Source organism: Scyliorhinus canicula, chromosome 18 (genome assembly GCF_902713615.1).
Source record: "Scyliorhinus canicula chromosome 18, sScyCan1.1, whole genome shotgun sequence".
NCBI lineage: Eukaryota > Metazoa > Chordata > Chondrichthyes > Carcharhiniformes > Scyliorhinidae > Scyliorhinus > Scyliorhinus canicula.
The window spans coordinates 68,059,563-68,080,219 of NC_052163.1; the positions used below are offsets into that span (position 1 = coordinate 68,059,563).

At 51.3% G+C, this 20,657-nt stretch overlaps 1 protein-coding gene across 4 annotated transcripts in view; it reads left to right on the plus strand.

Moving 5' to 3' along the window:
- The window catches only part of unc13d (unc-13 homolog D (C. elegans)), a 495,771-nt gene that overhangs the window by 132,787 nt on the left and 342,327 nt on the right, over positions 1-20,657 (plus strand). For all 4 annotated transcript variants that reach the window (XM_038777597.1, XM_038777599.1, XM_038777598.1 and 1 more), the window contains one exon: positions 15,365-15,488. In XM_038777597.1, the coding sequence (XP_038633525.1) occupies positions 15,365-15,488 (124 nt within the window). The remainder of the gene's footprint in view (positions 1-15,364; positions 15,489-20,657) is intronic.

The following is a 20,657-nucleotide window of genomic DNA, read 5'->3' on the forward strand; positions in this document are numbered from 1 at the left end:
CAGTCCCAATCCTGTCTCCCTCCCCAACTCCTCCTCCCCCTTATACTTTATCCTCACCACCTGCGCCTAGTCTTGCTGTCCCAACCACCCGTCTATGTCCCAACCCTACCCTCCCCCAAGTCATCAGGGAGCAGCTGTTCCTCCAATAACATGTACTCCGGTAGCTGGGGGAACATCAACAACTCCTAACCTCACTTCCCCCTCAGTAACTCAAATCTCTCCTGCAGCTCGTCAAGTCCTGCCAATTTCTCCTTTGAGAACATATAATAATAATCTTTATTATTGTCGCAAGTAGGCTTACATTAACACTGCAATGAAGTTACTGTGAAAATCCCTAATGCGCTCCAGCCCCACCTCCCTCCACTTCCCATAAATCCCATCCACCTCCTCCCGTCTGAAACCTATGGGGCTGGATTCTCTGTCCTGCCGCACCAGGTTTCTGGGGCTGGATTCTCCGATTTGCAGGCGATGTCCTGACGCTGACGTAGGAATGGTGGCGTTTTACAACCAATAAATTGGTGCAAAAAGGCCACCGGTCCTCTGTTTGGTGGGGGCTAGCAGGTAGGCAGCGGAGAGCACCCGGCTCTAGCTGCCGATACAGCTGCAGAATTGCCAGGTCCATGGCCGCGCATGCGCACGGTGGCGGCTTGCAGTGGCTGGCCGCACGTGGACCCGGCCTGCAAAATAGTGCCTTCCCTTTGGCGGATTTGCGGATCATCCCCCAAACAGTGGCCCCAGACCCTGCCAAAGACTCCTGCCTGCGGATTGGCTCTCCCCCGACTGTGTCAGTGCTGAACTTTGTCCGCAGCCGCCACACCGAGTTCCTGTCTAAAAATAACACACGTGACCACACCGTCGGCAAATCGGCCGGTTGGAGGTGGAGCATCGGGGGTGGGCCTCATGTAAGGTCCTGAGGCCGTTGATATAGCGTAGAGTCCGCTTGAGTAGAGCAAAATGGAGCATCCCGACGGTGGAGAATCCAGCCGCTGGTCTCCACACAGTGGCGTCAACACCGACATTTTATCCAATTTAAAATGCCTCCTCAACTGGTTCCATAATAAAACATGAGGTTCAGGAGCGGCAAACCCCCCTTTCTGTCTCTGTCTTTGTGGCAGAGCCCTCTTCACCCTTGGTACTTTCCCCACCCGAATGAACTCAGAAATCAGTGCTTCCACTCCTCCTGAAAAAGGCCTTAGGCAGAAAGATCGGGAGGGTTTGAAAGACAAACAGGAATCTTGGCAGCACATTCATCTTTACCACCTGCACCCTCCAGCGCCGGCCCTAGGGTTGCTGGCGCCCCGGGCAAGCTGAACTTCAGCGCCCTTCGGGGGCCGGGGGGGCGGGGCCGAGGGGGGGGGCAAGGGGGGGGGGGAGGGGGGGGGGGTGAGGGGGGGCGGGGCCGAGGGGGGGGCAGGGCCTAGGCGGGGGGGCTGAGGCGGGGGGCGGGGCCGAGGTGGGGGGGGCCGAGGCGGGGGGCGGGGCCGAGGCGGGGGAGCCGGGGGGGCCGAGGCGGCGGGGCCGGGGCGGGGCCGGGGCGGGGGGGGCGGACGGAGGGGCGGCCGGAGGGGGGGGGGCCGGGGCCGGAGGAGGGGAGGGGGGGTGGAGCCGGGGGAGGGGGGGGCGGGGGCGGACGGAGGGGCGGGGACGGAGGGGGGGGGTGGAGGGGGGGCGGAGGGGGCCGTCCTGGGGAGGGCAGCCACCGCGCATGCGCTGGTTGGCACCGGCCCAACTGCGCATGCGCGGGACCCGAGTCTCTGGCGCCCCCTAACACATGGCGCCCCGGGCGACGGCCCGAGTTGCCGGTACCTTGGGCCGGCCCTGGCACCCTCCCTGCCAATGTCAAGTATCCCACCTCTTTGATCCCCCTTAACCTCTTCCACTAACCCTGTCAACTTCCACCTTGCATCGTGGCCATCACCAAGGGCTCAATTGCCAATGCAAATAACAACATGCAACATAGAATATAGAACATTACAGCGCAGTTCAGGTCCTTCAGCCCTCGATGTTGCGCCGACCTGTGAAACCCCTCTGAAGCCCATCTACACTACATAAGAACTAGGAGCAGGAGTAGGCCATCTGGCCCCTCGAGCCTGCTCCGCCATTCAATTAGATCATGGCTGATCTTTTGTGGACTCAGCTCCACTTTCCGGCCCGAACACCATAACCCTTAATCCCTTTATTCTTCAAAAAACTATCTATCTTTACCTTAAAAACATGTAATGAAGGAGCCTCAACTGCTTCACTGGGCAAGGAATTCCATAGATTCACAACCCTTTGGGTGAAGAAGTTCCTCCTAAACTCAGTTCTAAATCTACTTCCCCTTATTTTGAGGCTATGCCCCCTAGTTCTGCTGTCACCCGCCAGTGGAAACAACCTGCCCGCATCTATCCTATCTATTCCCTTCATAATTTTAAATGTTTCTATAAGATCCCCCCTCATCCTTCTAAATTCCAACGAGTACAGTCCCAGTCTACTCAACCTCTCCTCATAATCCAACCCCTTCAGCTCTGGGATTAACCTAGTGAATCTCCTCTGCACACCCTGCAGCGCCAGTACGTCCTTTCTCAAGTAAGGAGACCAAAACTGAACACAATACTCCAGGTGTGGCCGCACTAACACCTTATACAATTGCAACATAACCTCCCTAGTCTTAAACTCCATCCCTCTAGCAATGAAGGACAAAATTCCATTTGCCTTCTTAATCACCTGTTGCACTTGTAAACCAACCTTCTGTGACTCATGCACTAGCACACCCAAGTCTCTCTGAACAGCGGCATGCTTTAATATTTTATCGTTTAAATAATAATCCCGTTTGCTGTTATTCCTACCAAAATGGATAACCTCACATTTGTCAACATTGTATTCCATCTGCCAGACCCGAGCCCATTCACTTAACCTATCCAAATCCCTCTGCAGACTTCCAGTATCCTCTGCACTTTTCGCTTTACCACTCATCTTAGTGTCATCTGCAAACTTGGACACATTGCCCTTGGTCCCCAACTCCAAATCATCAATGTAAATTGTGAACAATTGTGGGCCCAACACGGATCCCTGAGGGACACCACTAGCTACTGATTGCCAACCAGAGAAACACCCATTTATCCCAACTCTTTGCTTTCTATTAATTAACCAATCCTCTATCCATGCTACTACTTTACCCTTAATGCCATGCATCTTTATCTTATGCAACAACCTTTTGTGTGGCACCTTGTCAAAGGCTTTCTGGAAATCCAGATATACCACATCCATCGGCTCCCTGTTATCTACTGCACTGGTAATGTCCTCAAAAAATTCCACTAAATTAGTTAGGCATGACCTGCCTTTTACGAACCCATGCTGCATCTGCCCAATGGGGCAATTTCTATCCAGATGCCTCGCTATTTCTTCCTTGATGATAGATTCCAGCATCTTCCCTATTACCGAAGTTAAGCTCACTGGCCTATAATTTCCTGCTTTCTGCCTACGTCCTTTTTTAAACAGTGGCGTCACGTTTGCTAATTTCCAATCCACCGGGACCACCCCAGAGTCTAGTGAATTTCGGTAAATTATCACTAGTGCATCTGCAATTTCCCTAGCCATCTCTTTTAGCACTCTGGGATGCATTCCATCAGGGCCAGGAGACTTGTCTACCTTTAGCCCCATTAGCTTGCCCATCACTCCCTCCTTAGTGATAACAATCCTCTCAAGGTCCTCACCTGTCATAGCCTCATTTCTATCAGTCGCTGGCATGTTATTTGTGTCTTCCACTGTGAAGACCGACCCAAAAAACCTGTTCAGTTCCTCAGCCATTTCCTCATTTCCCATTATTAAAACTCCCTTCTCATCCTCTAAAGGACCAATATTTACCTTAGCCACTCTTTTTTGTCTTATATATTTGTAAAAACTTTTACTGTCTGTTTTTATATTCTGAGCAAGTTTACTCTCATACTCTATCTTACTCTTCTTTATAGCTTTTTTAGTAGCTTTCTGTTGCCCCCTAAAGATTTCCCAGTCCTCTAATCTCCCAGCAATCTTTGCCACTTTATATGCTTTTTCCTTCAATTTGATACTCTCCCTTATTTCCTTAGATATCCACGGTCGAGTTTCCCTCTTTCTTCCGTCCTTCCTTTTTGTTGGTATAAACCTTTGCTGAGCACTGTGAAAAATCGCTTGGAAGGTTCTCCACTGTTCCTCAACTGTTCCACCATAAAGTCTTAGCTCCCAGTCTACCTTAGCTAGTTCTTCTCTCATCCCCTTGTAATCTCCTTTGTTTAAACACAAAACACTAGTATTTGATTTTACTTTCTCACCCTCCATCTGTATTTTAAATTCCACCATATTGTGATCGCTCCTTCCGAGAGGATCCCTAACTATGAGATCATGAATCAATCCTGTCTCATTACACAGGACAAGATCTAGGACCGCTTGTTCCCTCGTAGGTTCCATTACTTACTGTTCTAGGAAACTATCGCGGATACATTCTATAAACTCCTCCTCACGGTTGCCTTGACTGACCTGGTTAAACCAATCGACATGTAGATTAAAATCCCCCATGATAACTGCTGTACCATTTCTAAATGCATCAGTTATTTCTTTGTTTATTGCCTGCCCCACCATCTCGTTACTATTTGGTGGCCGATAGACTACTCCTATCAGTGACTTTTTCGCCTTACTATTCCTGATTTCCACCCAAATGGATTCAACCTTATCCTCCATAGCACCGATGTCATCCCTTACTATTGCCCGGATGTCATCCTTAAATAACAGAGCAACACCACCTCCCTTACCATCCACTCTGTCCTTCCGAATAGTTTGATACCCTCGGATATTTAACTCCCAGTCGTGACCATCCTTTAACCATGTTTCAGTAATGGCCACTAAATCATAGTCATTTACGATGATTTGTGCCACCAACTCATTTACTTTATTCCGAATACACTATTCCCTTATCATCCATATGTTTATCCAATGACCATTTAAATGCCCTTAATGTTGGTGAGTCCACTACAGTTGCAGGCAGGGAATTCCACACCCTTACTACTCTCTGTGTAAAGGATATAGGACATCTGTCCTATATCTATCTCCCCTCAATTTAAAGCTATGTCCCCTCGTGTTAGCCATCACCATCCGAGGAAAAATACTCTCACTGTCCACGCTATCTAATCCTCTGATCATCTTGTATCCTCAATTAAGTCACCTCTTAACCTTCTTCACTCTCATGAAAACAGCCTTTCCTCAAAAGATCTTCCCTCCAGACCAGGCAACATCCTGGTAAATCTCCTCTGCACCCTTTCCAATGCTTCCACATCCTTCCTATAATGTGGCGACCAGAACTGCACACAATACTCCAAATACGGCCGCACCAGAGTTTTGTACAGCTGCAACGTGACCTCATGGCTCCAAAACTCAATCCCTCTACCAATAAAAACTAACACACTGTACGCCTTCTTAACAACCCTCTCAACCTGGGTGGTAACTTTCAGGGTTCTATGTACATGGACACCGAGATCTCTCTGCTCATCCACACTACCAAGAATCTTACCATTAACCCAGTACTCTGTATTCCTGTTACTCCTTCCAAAATGAATCACCTCACACTTTTCTGCATTAAACTCCATTTGCCACCTCTCAGCCCAGCTCTGCAGCTTATCTATGTCCCTCTGTAACCTGCAACATCCTTCCGCACTGTCTACAACTCCACCGACTTTAGTGTCATCTGCAAATTTACTCACCCATCCTTCTATGCCCTCGTCCAGGTCATTTATAAAAATGACAAACAGCAGTGGCCCCAAAACAGATCCTTGTGGTACACCACTAGTAACTGAACTCCAGGCTGCACAGTTCCCATCAACCACCACCCTCTGTCTTCTTACAGCTAGCCAATTTCTGATCCAAACTGCTAAATCATCCTGAATCCCATGCCTCTGTATTTTCTGCAATAACCTACCGTGGGGAACCTTATCAAACGCTTTACTGAAATCCATATACACCACATCAACTGCTTTACCCTCGTCCACCTGTTTGGCCACCTTCTCAAAGAACTCAATAAGGTTTGTGAGGCATGACCTACCTTTCACAAAACCATGACTATCCCTAATCAAATTATTCCTTTCTAGATGATTATAAATCCTATCTCTTATAAACGTTTCCAAGACTTTGCCCACAACAGAAATAAGGCTCTCTGGTCTATAATTACCGGTGTTGTCTCTACTCCCCTTCTTTAACAAGGGGACAACATTTGTTATCCTCCAGTCTTCTGGCACTATTCCTGTCTTGTTCCCCTGTTTAGTCCAAAGTGCCCTGAACTCGCCTCGTTCCTGCACACTAGCCACTTACAAAAGTCGAACTCATGCCACAAACTTCAGCCCAAACCCAAGCCTACCCAGAATTTCAAACAGAAGCCTCCACTTTGCCCGATCAAAAGCCTTCTCCATGGATACAATAACCTCAGGTACCTGCCCCCCAACAGAGTCATACCAAGATTCAGCAGCCTTCTAAACTTACTGGAGAACTGCCTACCCTTCACAAAACCCCAATGGTCCTCAGAGACTACCTCTGGTACACACCACTCCAACCCACCCGCCAACACCTTCACCAGCACATTCACATCTCTGCTCAACAAAGAAATGGGCCTGTAGGACCCACTGCCCCTTTGGGATCAATTAAATTGATGCTTGTGATAATATTGCTGGCAACTCACCTTCATCACGCCATCCCCAACAAGTGTGGGAGCCAACTCTGTCGTAAACTGCCTGTAAAACCCTTCCCGACCCTGGGGCCTGCCCTGACTGCATCCTCCTGATACAATCCATCACCTCCTTTCGCGCCAACAGCTCCTCCAGTGCCTGTCTCTTCCCCTCCTCCAGCTCTGGAAACTCCAACCTGTCCAGAAACCCACTGCAGATCCCCACCTCTACAACCGGCTCAGCCGTATTCAACTTCTCATAGGACGTCTTGAACACCACATTTATCTTTCCCGGCTCCAACACCAGCTCATCCTTCTCCGCCCTTGCCTGCAAAATATCCCTGGATGCTGCCTGTCATTGCAACTGGTGGGCCAACATATGACTCACCTCCTCCCCATACTCAAACAGGAACCCGCTTACCAGCTGCCCCACCGCCTTGCCCATCATTAACAAATCAAACTGCGCCTGCAACTTTTTTCTTTCTGCCAAAATCACCTCCATGGGAGCCGCCGAGTATCTTCTTTCCACCTCAACTATCTCGTCTAATAGCCGCCGGTGCTCCTCCCTCCTCCTCTTTAAGCCTTAAGCAAAATAATCTCACCTCGGACCACTGCCTTCAAAGCCTGCCAAGATGTGGCCGCCACCAACCCCCATTCTGATTAAATTCCACATAATTTCTAATCCCCACTCTCACCTTTTCACAAAACGCCTTGTCTGCCAGAAGTCCCGAATCCAACCTCTACCCCGGTGTTTGCACCTGTCCCGAACTAAGCCCCACATCCAACCAGTGCGATGAATGGTCCGAGATCACAGTTCGTGCATATTCCGTCCCTATAATCCCCACCATCATCGCCCAATTTACCAGGAAAAAATAAACCCTCAAGTAGACCGTGTACACATGCAAGAAGAAGGAATATTCCCTTCCTCCCGGTTCACGGACTTCATGGGTCCACCATTCCCATCCTTTCCATAAACCTACCCCAGCTTTCGCCATTCTACCCCTCCCATCGATTTGGGTTTGATCTGTCCAACTTCGGCTCCTTAACACAATTAAAATCCCCTCCCATAATCAGCTGGTGAGAACCTAAGTCTAATATCTCCCCGAGTAACCTCTTCACAAACTCAGCATCGTCCAAATCAGACGCATAAACGTTGACCACTGGCATCCCCTCCAGCACCCCACTCACGAACACATACCTCCCCCTGGATCTCGCACCTCTCAGGCCCCCACAAACCCACATTTTCCTGCTCAAGAATTCGATTCAGATCCAAATCCCGAGTGAAATATTTGTCCCATCCATCCCTTCCTCAGCCTAATCTGCCGGAGATCATGCCCTGCAAGAAAATCACCTCTACGCTCAAACTTGTCAACTGTGCAAAAACCTGGGACCTCTTGACTGGTCCGTTTAACCTGCGGACTTTGCATGTCACCATTCCTACCGGAGGCTTACGCCTCCACATCCCTCTACCTCCCGCCATCACCCTTCATCGGCCCTGCCTCGCCCAAACAAACTCTGAACTGGACCCATCCAATATGGCCCCCTACCCTGCCCATGACCACACACATCCTCCATACCTGCCACATCGCATTCTGTTCCACCCTCCCCCAGCCCCACAACCGGCCAACCATCGCGGCCTCCTCCCCCACCACACTCCCGTTCACAAGCATTGCTTGCTAGCATGGCGGCTCCTGCCTGAAGGCTCCCTTACACACTTCCCCACCCTCCCCCCTACATTCGACAGTCTCAGACCTCAGCTAAATGCTTTTTTCTGACAAAAATGGTGCAAACGTAACACTTTTTTGACAGTGTTCTTTTATCAATATATGTATGTATTCGCAATAATGAATGTATGTATTTCCTTTTTTGAATTCTTGTGCACACTGCGCCAATGGCCCCAACCATTCAGTCGCCTTCGACCAGCCCACTCAAACGCCTTTGACCAGTCACTCTGCATCTCCTTCCTTTGCTGCCGATATTCCTCCTTGATAAAGCTCATTGCTCCATCTGAGGCTTTCCCACCTCGCCGACCCTTCCTCGTCTGCCATTTTCACAATTGGTTTTGTGCCACGAGTCTCCTCCAACCCCTCAGCCAGATCCCGCACTGCTGGGTCTGATAGCCAGTAAACTCCGCTCCACCTTTCTGCTGAATCTACCCAAAACACGGCCAACATTGTGCGGAGTCTGCACGTTCTCCCCGTGTCTGCATGGGTTTCCTCCGGGTGCTCTGGTTTACGCCCCTAACAAAGATGTGCAGGTTAAGTGGATTGGTCACGCTAAATTGCCCCAAAGTGTCCAAAAGGTAGGTGTGGTTGCTGGGTTATGGGAATAGGGTGGAGATGTGGTGCTCTTTCAGGGGCCGGTGTAGACTCGATGGGCCGAATTTTCATAGATTTCATAGAATTTACAGTGCCGAAGGAGGCCATTCGGCCCATCGAGTCTGCACCGGCTCTTGGAAAGAGCACCCTACCCAAGCCCATACCTCCACCCTATCCCCATAACCCAGTAACCTCACCTAACACTAAGGGCAATTTGGACTCTGAGGGCAATTTAGCCTGGCCAATTCACCTAACCTGCACATCTTTGGACTGTGGGAGGAAACCGGAGCACCCGGAGGAAACCCACGCACACACGGGGAGAACGTGCAGACTCCACACAGACAGTGACCCAAGCCGGGATTCGAACCTGGGACCCTGGAGCTGTGAAGCATTTGTGCTAACCACTATGCTACTGTGCTGCCTTCTTCTAAACCGTAAATTCTATGATTCTATATGAAAACCAACATCTTTGTGCTGGAGCTGCCCAGAGTGCAACCACTCACGAAATGGCCGCCACCGGACACTCCCGTGGTAAATTATTCATTTTTAAAAAATGTTATTTATTACAAACCTGTATCAAAACAGGTTACAGCGAACAAACACCCCGGGAAAGATGCTTCTCTGCAATCAACTATACAGTCTGTATAGATTTGTCCTCTTTTTCACCCTCCCTCCCCGGCAACGAATAGTCCCTCAAACACGGTCACAAACATCCCCACCTTTCCTCAAACCCCACTGAAGAGCCCCTTAACTCATACTTTATCTTCTCTAATCGCAGGAAGGTATACAGGTCACCCAAGCAAGCCGCTACTCCCGGTGGCGGTGCCGACCGCCACTCCAGTAAAATTAATCGCTATGCAATCAGAAAGGCGAAGGCCAAAACATCAGCCTTCCTCCTCTCCATAAGCTCCGGCTTCTCTGAGACCCCAAAGAGACCCCAAATATTGCCACCAAAGGGTCCGAGTTCACCTCCTCCTCCACTATCCTGGCTAAGACTGTGAACACTCCCGCCCAGAATCTTCCCAACGTTTCGCAACCCCAAAACATGTGCGCGTGATTCGCTGGCCCCTGCCCACAACTCTCACACTCATCTGCTACCCCCTGAAAGAACCCACTCATTCTCACCCGACTCATATGCACGCTGTGCACTGCCTTAAACTGTATCAGGCTCATCCTTGCACACGAGGTGGTCCCGTTTATCCTACGCAGTGCCTCACTCCATACTCCCCAATTGATCTCCCCTCCCAACTCAGCTTTCCATTTCTCTTTGATCTTCACTATCCCTGCTCCCCCAGCCACTTGTATATATCCCCAATTCTTCCCTCCCCTTCCACATCCGGAAGCAGCAGTCGCTCCAGCAGGGTGTATCCCGGCAACCGAGGAAATCCCCTCCAGTCCTTTTGCGCAAAGTCCCTAACCTGCCGAAACTTGAACTCACTCCCCCTCGGCAGCTCTACCTTCTCCCTTAGTTTCTCCAGACTGGTGAACTCTTCCTCAAAATACAGATCCCCCACTTCCCTCCACCTCCTGTATACACTATCCATCCCCACCGGCTCAAACTCTTGACTCTCGCACAACAGCGTTGGCACTGAAATCCCTTCCACCCTAAAATGCCTCCTCAACTGATTCCATATCTTCACCGTGGACTGCACCACCGGGCTTCTTGAATATCTACTTGGAGCCATTGGCAATGCTGCCATTACCACAGCCCTCCAACTAGACTCCTCTTCCATCCTCAACCATTCTACCCCTTCTCCTTCCCAACACCGCCGCACCTTGTCCACATTCGCTGCCCAATAATAATGAAGCAAGTTCGGCAATGCCAAACCCTCCCTGCTGCCTCTGCCTCTGTAGCAGGGGGTAAATTATTCATACTGACCGACTGAATTCTGCTCGCCAAACACGGAGGGAGACTATCCCATCTCTGTAAGTCAGCCTTGACCCTACTCACCAAAGCTCGTAAAGTTCAACTGCCAGAGCCGGACCCAATCCCGAGCTACCTGAACTCCAGAGACCTAAAATGAGAACCCGCTAAAGGGAATGGCCACACCCCCAGATTGACTCCCCAACCCGGCGGCGTGACAGAGAAACACTCTTCTCCAAATTCAACTTAAATCCTGGAAAAGCTCCAAAACTCTTCAACAGCTCCATTATATCATTCATTGTGTGATCAGGTCAGTCACATTCAGAAGATGATTATCCGTGAACAACTACACCCTGTGTTCCGTCCCTCCCTCATTAGCCCCCTTCACCTATCTGAAAATCATAGGGAGATGGCCAAAAGTTCTATCGCCAATGCAAACAAAAAGAGGGGGACATAAGACATCCGTGTCCAAGTGAAAATAGCCCAAACTCGCATTGTTTGTGCAGACACCAGCCTTCGGTGCTTTATATGACAACCAACCCTACGACACAAATTTAGACCCTATCCCAAACCTTTCCAGCATCTCAAACAGATAACCCATTCCACACTATCAAAAATTCTTCTCAGCATCCAATGCAACAATAGCCTCCTGCTCTATCCCCTCCAACAGGGACAACATTACATTTAACAGTCGTCGCACCATTAGACGACAATCGCCAACCCTTAACAAACCCTGTCTGATCCTTCCCAATAACCTGAGAAATGCACTTCTTTAAACTCAATCCTTGGCCAAAATCTCAGCATACACATTTAATAAGAAAATTGGGTGATAGAACATAGAACATAGAACAGTACAGCACAGAACAGGCCCTTCGGCCCTCAATGTTGTGCCGAGCCATGATCACCCTACTCAAACCCACGTATCCAGCCTATACCTGTAACCCAACAATCCCCCCCTTAACCTTACTTTTTATTAGGACACTACGGGCAATTTAGCATGGCCAATCCACCTAACCCGCACATCTTTGGACTGTGGGAGGAAACCGGAGCACCCGGAGGAAACCCACGCACACAGGGGGAGGACGTGCAGACTCCACACAGACAGTGACCCAGCCGGGAATCGAACCCAGCCGGGTGATATGACCCACACTCCACCAGATCCTTATCCTTTTTTAATAGTTAGGAGATGGATGCTTGCATCATTGTCTCCAGAAGAGACCCCTGTGGTACTGAATCCTCAAACATCTCCAACAATTAAAACATTTTTTTTAGAGTACACAATTAATTTTTTCCAATTAAGGGCCAATTTAGTGTGGCCAATCCACCTACCCTGCACATCTTTGTATTGTGGGGCCAGATCCCACGCAAACTCGGGGAGAATGTGCAAACTCCATATGGACAGTGACCCACAGCCAGGATCGAACCTGGGACCTCGGCGCTGTGAGACTGCAGTGAAACATCTCCACCAATAACGATACCAGCCGATCAGCAAACATTTATAAAATTCCACCGGGAACCCACCCGGCTCCTACGCCTTACCAACCTCACCAAAAGCTGTCCGGACCTCCTCTGTCTCAAAAGGCCCCTCCAACCCTTCCCGATCCTCCTCCTCCTCCACCTTAGGACCTTCCAACCCTTCTAAAACTCCACCATATCCGACTCCTCCTCAGGCAGCTCTGACCTATACAGATTCTTATGGAATGCTTCAAACGCCGCATTAACTTTATCCAGCGCAGACATTATTCCACCACCCGAATCCTGCACCTGAACAATCTCTTGGGAGGCCACCTGCCGCTTCAACTGACCAGCCAAAAGACGACTGGCTTTCTCCCCATATTTATATATTACCCACCTTGAGCGCCACAACTGTTGCACTGCCTTATCAGTGGATCAAACTGCACCTCCAGCTTCTTCCTGCTAGCCACGAGCTCTGTGGTGGGGTCACTCGAATACCTACCATCTACCTCCAAGATCTCATCCACCATCCTTCGGTTTTACTCCCTTGCCTCCCTGTCCACCTGCACCTTATGTGACATTACCTCCCCTCTCACCACCGCCTTTTGGGCCTCCCACAGAACCGAGGGTGAAACCTCCCCATACCAATCGATCACGTGGCTATCCTTATGCAAACCCCCAAATCTGCCAACAGCCTCACATCAAAGCTCCACGTCGGCTGCTGAACCGGCTCCATTTCCAAGACCACATCCACAAGATGTGGAGTATGGTCCGAAAAAACTATCATTCCACGCTGCTCACTCCTGGCAGCAGCGACCTTCCCATCATAAAAAAGTCAATCCGCGATGAGATTTTATGCACCAGAAGAAAAAAGGAAAATTCCCTACCCCAGGGTGCAAAAACGCCATGGATCCATCTTCTTCAAAAAACATCAGAAGTACCTTTGTAACCCTGAACGGGCCAACAACTTCATCTTAGACCGATCCAACTTGGGGTTCAAAACACAATTCAAATGACCCCCCAATTTGTCTGGTATGGCAGTGAATATCTTAATCATAAGCCCTACATGGTCCTGATTTGGAGTGTACAGATTTGGCGACTTAGCTTCTAACACTCCCGTAACTATGATATACCTGCCACTCTGGTCCGCTACTTCCCCATCTGAACCTGAACTCTTTTATTAATTAATATTGCCACCCCACAAGCCCTGCTATCAAAATCCGTGTGAAACACCTGACTCATCCAACCCTTCCGAAGCCTAATCTGGTCTCTCACTTGCAAGTGGGTCTCTTGCAAAAACACCACGTAGCCCTCAAACTCTTCAAATGAGAGAAAACTCTTGCACGCTTCACTGGGCTCCCAAAATCCCTGCATATTCCACGTGACCAATCTAAGCGGAGTCTCTCACCCCATTTCCAGTCAGCCATTTCCACCGTGAGGGATTATCCCCTCCATCTACCACACTCCTAATACAGAGCCCACCCAGGATCCAACCCTACCCAATGGATGAGACAAACAAAACCCCCCCAGTAACTGTAACAATCTGCCCCTCCCAGAAATCCCCCCCAACTACTTCCTCTTTAATAAATCCGGCTCCCCTCCATCCCCTCACCGTAACACCTTCTAGGCTCATCGCTAGCTGACTAAACATTTTCAGCAAGCCACAGATGCTCTCCCATCTCACTCCCGTTCACTAGCTAACCTCAGCCTGCTAGTGATGTAGCCCCCCCGCCAGAGCTTTATGCACCAGAGAAAAAAGGAAAATTCCCGACACCAAACCCAAGAACCGAAACTCCCCTGCCCCTCCTTCAACCCTGAAATAACCTCCATTTCCCAAAAGCCATATACTCCCTCAATACAAAAACACAAATAGAAATTAGCAACATCTATATACAAAAAAGGAAGACAAATAAAACACACAACATTATAATAGCGTCTCCAAACAAACCTTTCCAACCATCAGCAAAGTCCCACTCAAACCCACTCTGTTCAATCCAAGTCCTTGAGCTTTAACGAAAGCCTCCTCCTCCTCCGCCGTCTCGAAGAAAGGTCCCTGGATTTGTGTGTAACTCTCAGCCTCGCTGGGTACACCACACCAAAATGCATACTGTTGTTATAAAGCACTGGCTTCCCCTGTTGAAGGTCACATGGCCCAATAATAATAATAATCTTTATTGTCACAAGTAGGCTTACATTAACACTGCAATGAAGTTACTGTGATAAGTCCCTAGTCGCCACATTTGTGTACGCTAAGGGAGAATTCAGAATGTCCAATTCGCCTAACAAGCACACCTTTCGGGACTTGTGGGAGGAAACCGGAGCACCCGAAGGAAACCCATGTAGACACGGGGAGAACGTGCAGACTCTGGACGGACAGTGACCCAAGCCGGGAATCAAACCCGGGTCCCTGGAGCTATGAAGCAACAGTGCTAGCCGCTGTGCTACAGTGCCGCCCATAATGAAGTACCTGTGTTGGCGCTGCTGTTAGCTATGAAGCTCACAACCAAAGGCAACCGATTAAACTGCACAACCTGGTACGTATTGTATGCCAAGTCCACCACAACATCTTGGTATATTTGGATCCTGTTGCCTTCTCACAACACCTCACTATTTAATTTGGCTTTGGCTCTCCTTCGACGTATAGCTATGAAAGCACACTATCACAGTTTGTCGTGGCTCATTCGCTCGTGGTTTCATCCGGAGCGACTGTTTTAATTCATCCAGCTCAATGTGGGGGGAGGGGGATATGATCATCCTCCCCCAACAACTTTGAAAACATCGCCACAAGATACACAGTCGGCCTCAGACCCTCCACCCTCTCAGGCAACGACACTATCCTGAGGTTCTGCCACCTCGACCTATTCTTCAGGTCCTTGACGTTAACCATCAGGTCCTTCTTCCTGTCCTCCACCATCTGCAGCTCAGCATCCAGAAAGGCTAACTGGTCACTATGTTCATATGACAGCATTTCTCTGCCAAGGCTCTCTACTCTAATTTGTCGTTGCTATTAGCTCCCATTGCCTGTTTCATGCTGATCCTGGTGTTTTGGATTGTCTATTACAGGAAGTGGTTGGCCTACAGCAAACTCTACCGACATGTGGAAGTCACCGCCACCTCTCTGCTCCAACATCTCACCAGCATTGAGTACCAGTGGGGACTGGCACAGGTCACCCTGCAGCAGCAGGATGTATGTATAGATTGTAAATTGTGTTGGGGGGGAGGGGGAGGAGGGGTTTGCACAGACTGTAATTTGTGTGATGGGTTCGCACAGAGATTGTAAATTGAGGGGTGTGAGGGGTTTACACGGAGACTGTAAATTGGTGTGTGTGTGTGTGAGGGGTTTGCACAGACTGTAAAGTGGGCATGGGGGGGGGGGGGAGGGAGGGTGGAATGGGAGGTTTGCACAGAGTGTAACTTTTTTGGGGGTGAGGGGTTTACATAGAGATTGTAAATTGTGGTGGGGGAGTGAGGGGTTTTCACAGATCCATTAAATTGGGAGGTGTGAGGGGTTTGCACAGAGACTGAATGTGGGGGGGGGGGGGGGGTTGCCAGACACTGTAAATTGGTGTGTGTGTGTGAGGGGTTTGCACAGACTGTAAAGTGGGCGTGGGGTGGGGAGGGTAGGGTGGGAGGTTTGCACAGAGTGTAACTTTTTTGGGGGTGAGGGGTTTACATAGAGATTGTAAATTGTGGTGGGGGAGTGAGGGGTTTTCACAGATACTTTAAATTGGGGGGTGAGAGGGGTTTGCACAGAGACTAAATGAAGGGGTGTGAGGGGATTTCCAGACACTGTGGGGGGGATTCTCCCAACGGGAGACTAAGTGCCGACGCCGGAGTGAAAACCGGAGTGTTTCACTCCGGCGTCGGAGGCCGCTCCTCGCCCCCTATTCTCCCATCCCCGGGGGGGGCTAAGAGCGGCGCCGCGTAATTTACGCGCTCCAGGCCTTGGCGCCGCATAAAAGCGGCGCCGCGTAAATAACATCACCCGCGCATGCGCAGGTTGGCTGGCGTCAACCCGCGCCTGCACGGTTGCCGTCGTCCCCGCAGGCGCCCCTCAAGACATGGAGGATTGATCTTGCGGGGCGGCGGAGGAAAAGAGTGCGTCCTTTAGAGAATCCAGCCCGCCGATTGGTGGGCACCGATCATGGGCCAGACCCCTACTGAGCGCCCCCCCGGTGCTCGATCCTCCCTCCCCCCCTCCACAGGCCGCCCACACAGTGTTCGCGCACTGTTCACGCCGGCAGCGACCAGGTGTGGGTTGGCGACGGCGTGCACCCGTCGGATTGGGCAGGCCGCTCGGCCCATTCGGGCCGGAGAATCGCCGCTCGCCCATTACAAACGGCGAGCGGCGATTCTCCGAGCGGCGTGTCGTAGACTGTTCTGTTCTGGGGGGGGGGGAGAATCACCTGCGCGTGACGGGGCGGCGTGGCGGGACTCACCCAGCCCCCCCCCCCCACAATTCTCCCACCCGGCGTGGGGGGCGGAGAATTGCGCCCTGTATATTGGGGTTGTCTGATGGGTTTGCACTGAGACTAAATGAGACAGTAAATTGGGGGGTGTGAGGGGTTTGCACAAAGACAGTAAATTGGAGTGTGTGAGAGGTTTGCACAAAGACAGTAAATTGGGGGGTGTGAGGGCTTTGCACAGAGACAGTAAATTGGGGGGTGTGAGGGGTTTGCACAAAGACAGTAAATTGGGGGGTGTGAGAGGTTTGCACAGAGACAGTAAATTGGGGGGTGTGAGGGGTTTGCACAGAGACAGTAAATTGGGGGGTGTGAGTTGTTTGCACAGAGACTGTAAATTGGGGGGTGTGAGGGGTTTGCACAGAGACAGTAAATTGGGGGGTGTGAGGGGTTTGCACAGAGACAGTAAATTGGGGGGTGTGAGGGGTTTGCACAGAGACAGTAAATTGGGGGGTGTGAGGGGTTTGCACAGAGACAGTAAATTGGGGGGTGTGAGGGGTTTGCACAAAGACAGTAAATTGGAGGGTGTGAGTTGTTTGCCCAGAGACTGTAAATTGGGGGGTGTGAGGGGTTTGCACAGAGACAGTAAATTGGGGGGTGTGAGGGGTTTGCACAGAGACAGTAAATTGGGGTGTGAGGGGTTTGCACAGAGCCAGTAAATTGGGGTGTGAGGGGTTTGCACAGAGACTGTAAATTTTGGTGGGGGTGTGAGGGGTTTTCACAGGTACTTTAAATTGGGGTGTGTGTGAGGTGTCTGCACAGAGATTTTTAAATTGGGATGTGTGTGAGAGGTTTGCACAGAGACTGTAAATTGGAGCGTGTGAGGGGTGTTGTGTTATGCTGCTTCGGATAACACAGGCTGCTACTTGATGCAGTCTTAACTAAAGGATGCTCCAGACTCCAAATTAATTCAACGTGTTTATTGAACTATAACCCAGTTCCCAAATGAGTTTGACTCTCTGCTAATCTAACTGTAGTAACTCAGTCTAACTGTACCAGCTTGCTCTCAGCCATGTGCTGGGGTGTGATGCTGCTGATCAACCCTGTCTGACTCTCTAGATGTCTGTCTGTGGAAAGAGGCAGGGTGTGAGTGCCTCATCCCTTTTATAGTGTTTATGTCATGACCCCTTGTGGTGATGCCACCTCTGTGTGTCCTGACTGCCCATTGGTTGTGTCCTATTCTGTGTGTTCATTGGTTCCATGTTTGCATACCATGACAAGGGGTTTGCACAGAGACTAAGGACGCGATTCTCCGCCCCCCATGCTGGGTGGGAGAATAGCGGGAGGGCCTCCCGAAATTTTTCACGCCCTCCCGCTATTCTCCCCCCCCCTCGCCCGACCCACGCCACGAACGGCGAGCGGCGATTCTCCGAGGCCGATGGGCCGAGCGGCCGGGCCTTCACGCCCATTTCACCACGGCAGCAAATACACCTGCTTGCTGCCATCATGAAACGGGCGCCAGATGCCCGTTTGGGGCATCTAGAGGCCCGATTGGCACGGGAGCACCACGACTGTGCTCGGGAGGGGACAGGCCCGCGATCAGTGCCCACCGATCATCGGGCCAGCGTCCAAAACAGATGCACTCTTTCCCCTCCGCCGCCCGGCAAGATCAAGCCACCACGTCTTGCCGGGCGGCTGAGCAGAAAGACGCCAACTGCGCATGCGCGGGTTGGCGTTGTCCAACCTGCGTATGCGCGGCTGACGTCATCGGCCGCTTCAGCCACCGTGACGCTTGACGTGCGGCCTTGACGACCACCGTGACGCACGGGGCCGCGCTCCTAGTCCCGCCCGGGGGTGAGAATCGGCCCCGGAAGTGGCATTTGCGGAGAATCTCGCCCTAAATGAGGGAGTGTGAGGGGGTTTCCAGACACTGTGGGCGGAATTCTCCGCTCCTCACGCTGCCTGGGAGAATCGCGGGAGGGCCTCCCGACATTTTTTACGACCCCCCCGCGATTCTCCCCCCCATGCTTGCCCCGCTCGCCGAATCGGCGCTTGCCGTTTTCCACGGCAAACGCCGATTCTCTGAGCCCGATGGGCCAAGTGGCCGGCCGTTTCCGACCTTTTCACGACGGCGGCAACCACACCTGGTCGCTGCCGTCGTGAAACGGGCGCCAGGAGCCCATTTGGGGCTTCTAGGCGCCCGTTTGGGTAATCAGCACCACAGCCGTACTCGGGAGGGGACAGGCCCACGATCGGTGCCCACCGATCGTCGGGCCTGCGTCCAAACTGCACGCCCTATTTTCCCTCCGCCGCCCCGCAAGATCAAGCCGCCCGTCTTGTGGGGCGGCTGAGGGAAAAGAAGGCTCCGCGCATGCGTGGGTCGGAGCCGTCTGCGTGATAACGTCATCCACGCATGCGCGGGTTGGAGCCGTCCAACCTGCGCATGCGCGGCTGACGTCATACAGGCACCAGCCGCGCGTCATTCTCGGTGCGCGGCCTTGACGACAGTCGTCAAGGCTGCGCGGCCGAGAACCCCGGGGTCCCGCTCCTAGCCCCACCCCGGGGGGAGAATCAGGTCCCAGGACCGGGCGCCAAAGCCATCGTGAGAGACGGCCTCTTTCACGGCGGCTTCCGCGAATCTCCTCAGTTGTGGCGAATCGCGCCCAGTATATTGGGGGTGTCTATGTGAGGGCAGCACGGTAGCATGGTGGTTAGCATAAATGCTTCACAGCTCCAGGGTCCCAGGTTCGATTCCCGGCTGGGTCACTGTCTGTGCGGAGTCTGCACGTCCTCCCCGTGTGTGCGTGGATTTCCTCCGGGTGCTCCGGTTTCCTCCCACAGTCCAAAGATGTGCGGGTTAGGTGGATTGGCCATGCTAAATTGCCCGTAGTGTCCTAAAAAGTAAGGTTAAGGGGTGGGGGGTTGTTGGGTTACGGGTATCGGGTGGATACGTGGGTTTGAGTAGGGTGATCATGGCTCGGCACAACATCGAGGGCCGAAGGGCCTGTTCTGTGCTGTACTGTTCTATAAAGTCTGACGGGTTTGCACTGAGACTAAATGAGAGTATGTGAGGGGCTTACTCAGACACTGTAAATTTTTGTGGTGTAAGGCTTTGCACAGCGACTGTAAATTGGGGGGATTGAGAGGTTTGCACAGACTGTAAATTGGGGAATGTGAGGGGTTTGTACAGAGACAGTAAATTGGGGGGGCGTGAGGAGTTTGCACAGAGACAGTAAATTGGGGGGGCGTGCGGAGTTTGCACAGAGACAGTAAATTGGGGGGGCGTGAGGAGTTTGAACAGAGACAGTAAATTGGAGTGTGTGAGGGGTTTGCACAGAGACAGTAAATTGGGGTGTGTGAGGGATTTGCACAGAGCCAGTAAATTGGGGTGTGTGAGGGATTTGCACAGAGCCAGTAAATTTGGGGGGTATGAGGGGTTTGTACAGAGATTGTAAATTTGGGGGGTATGAGGGGTATGTACAGAGATTGTAAATTTGGGGGGTATGAGGGGTTTGCACAGATACAGTAAATTGTGGTGTGTGTGGGGTTTGCATAAAGACAGTAAATTGGGGGGTGTGAGTTGTTTGCACAGAGACTGTAAATTGGGGTGTGTGAGGGGTTTGCACAGAGAGAGTAAATTGGGGTGTGTGAGGGGTTTGCACAAAGACAGTAAATTGGGGGGTGTGAGTTGTTTGCACAGACTGTAAATTGGAGGATGTGAGGGGTTTGCACAGAGACAGTAAATTGGAGGATGTAAGGGGTTTGCACAAAACTGTAAATCGGGGGGTGTGAAATGTTTGCACGGAGATGGCAAATTTGGGTGTGTGTGAGGGGTTTGCAGAGACTAAATGGGGGGGGGGGGGAGTTGAGGGGTTTGCCAGACACTGTATATTGGGAGTGTGTGAGGGGTTTGCACAGAGACTATATGGGTGTGTGTGAGGGGTGTAGTGATC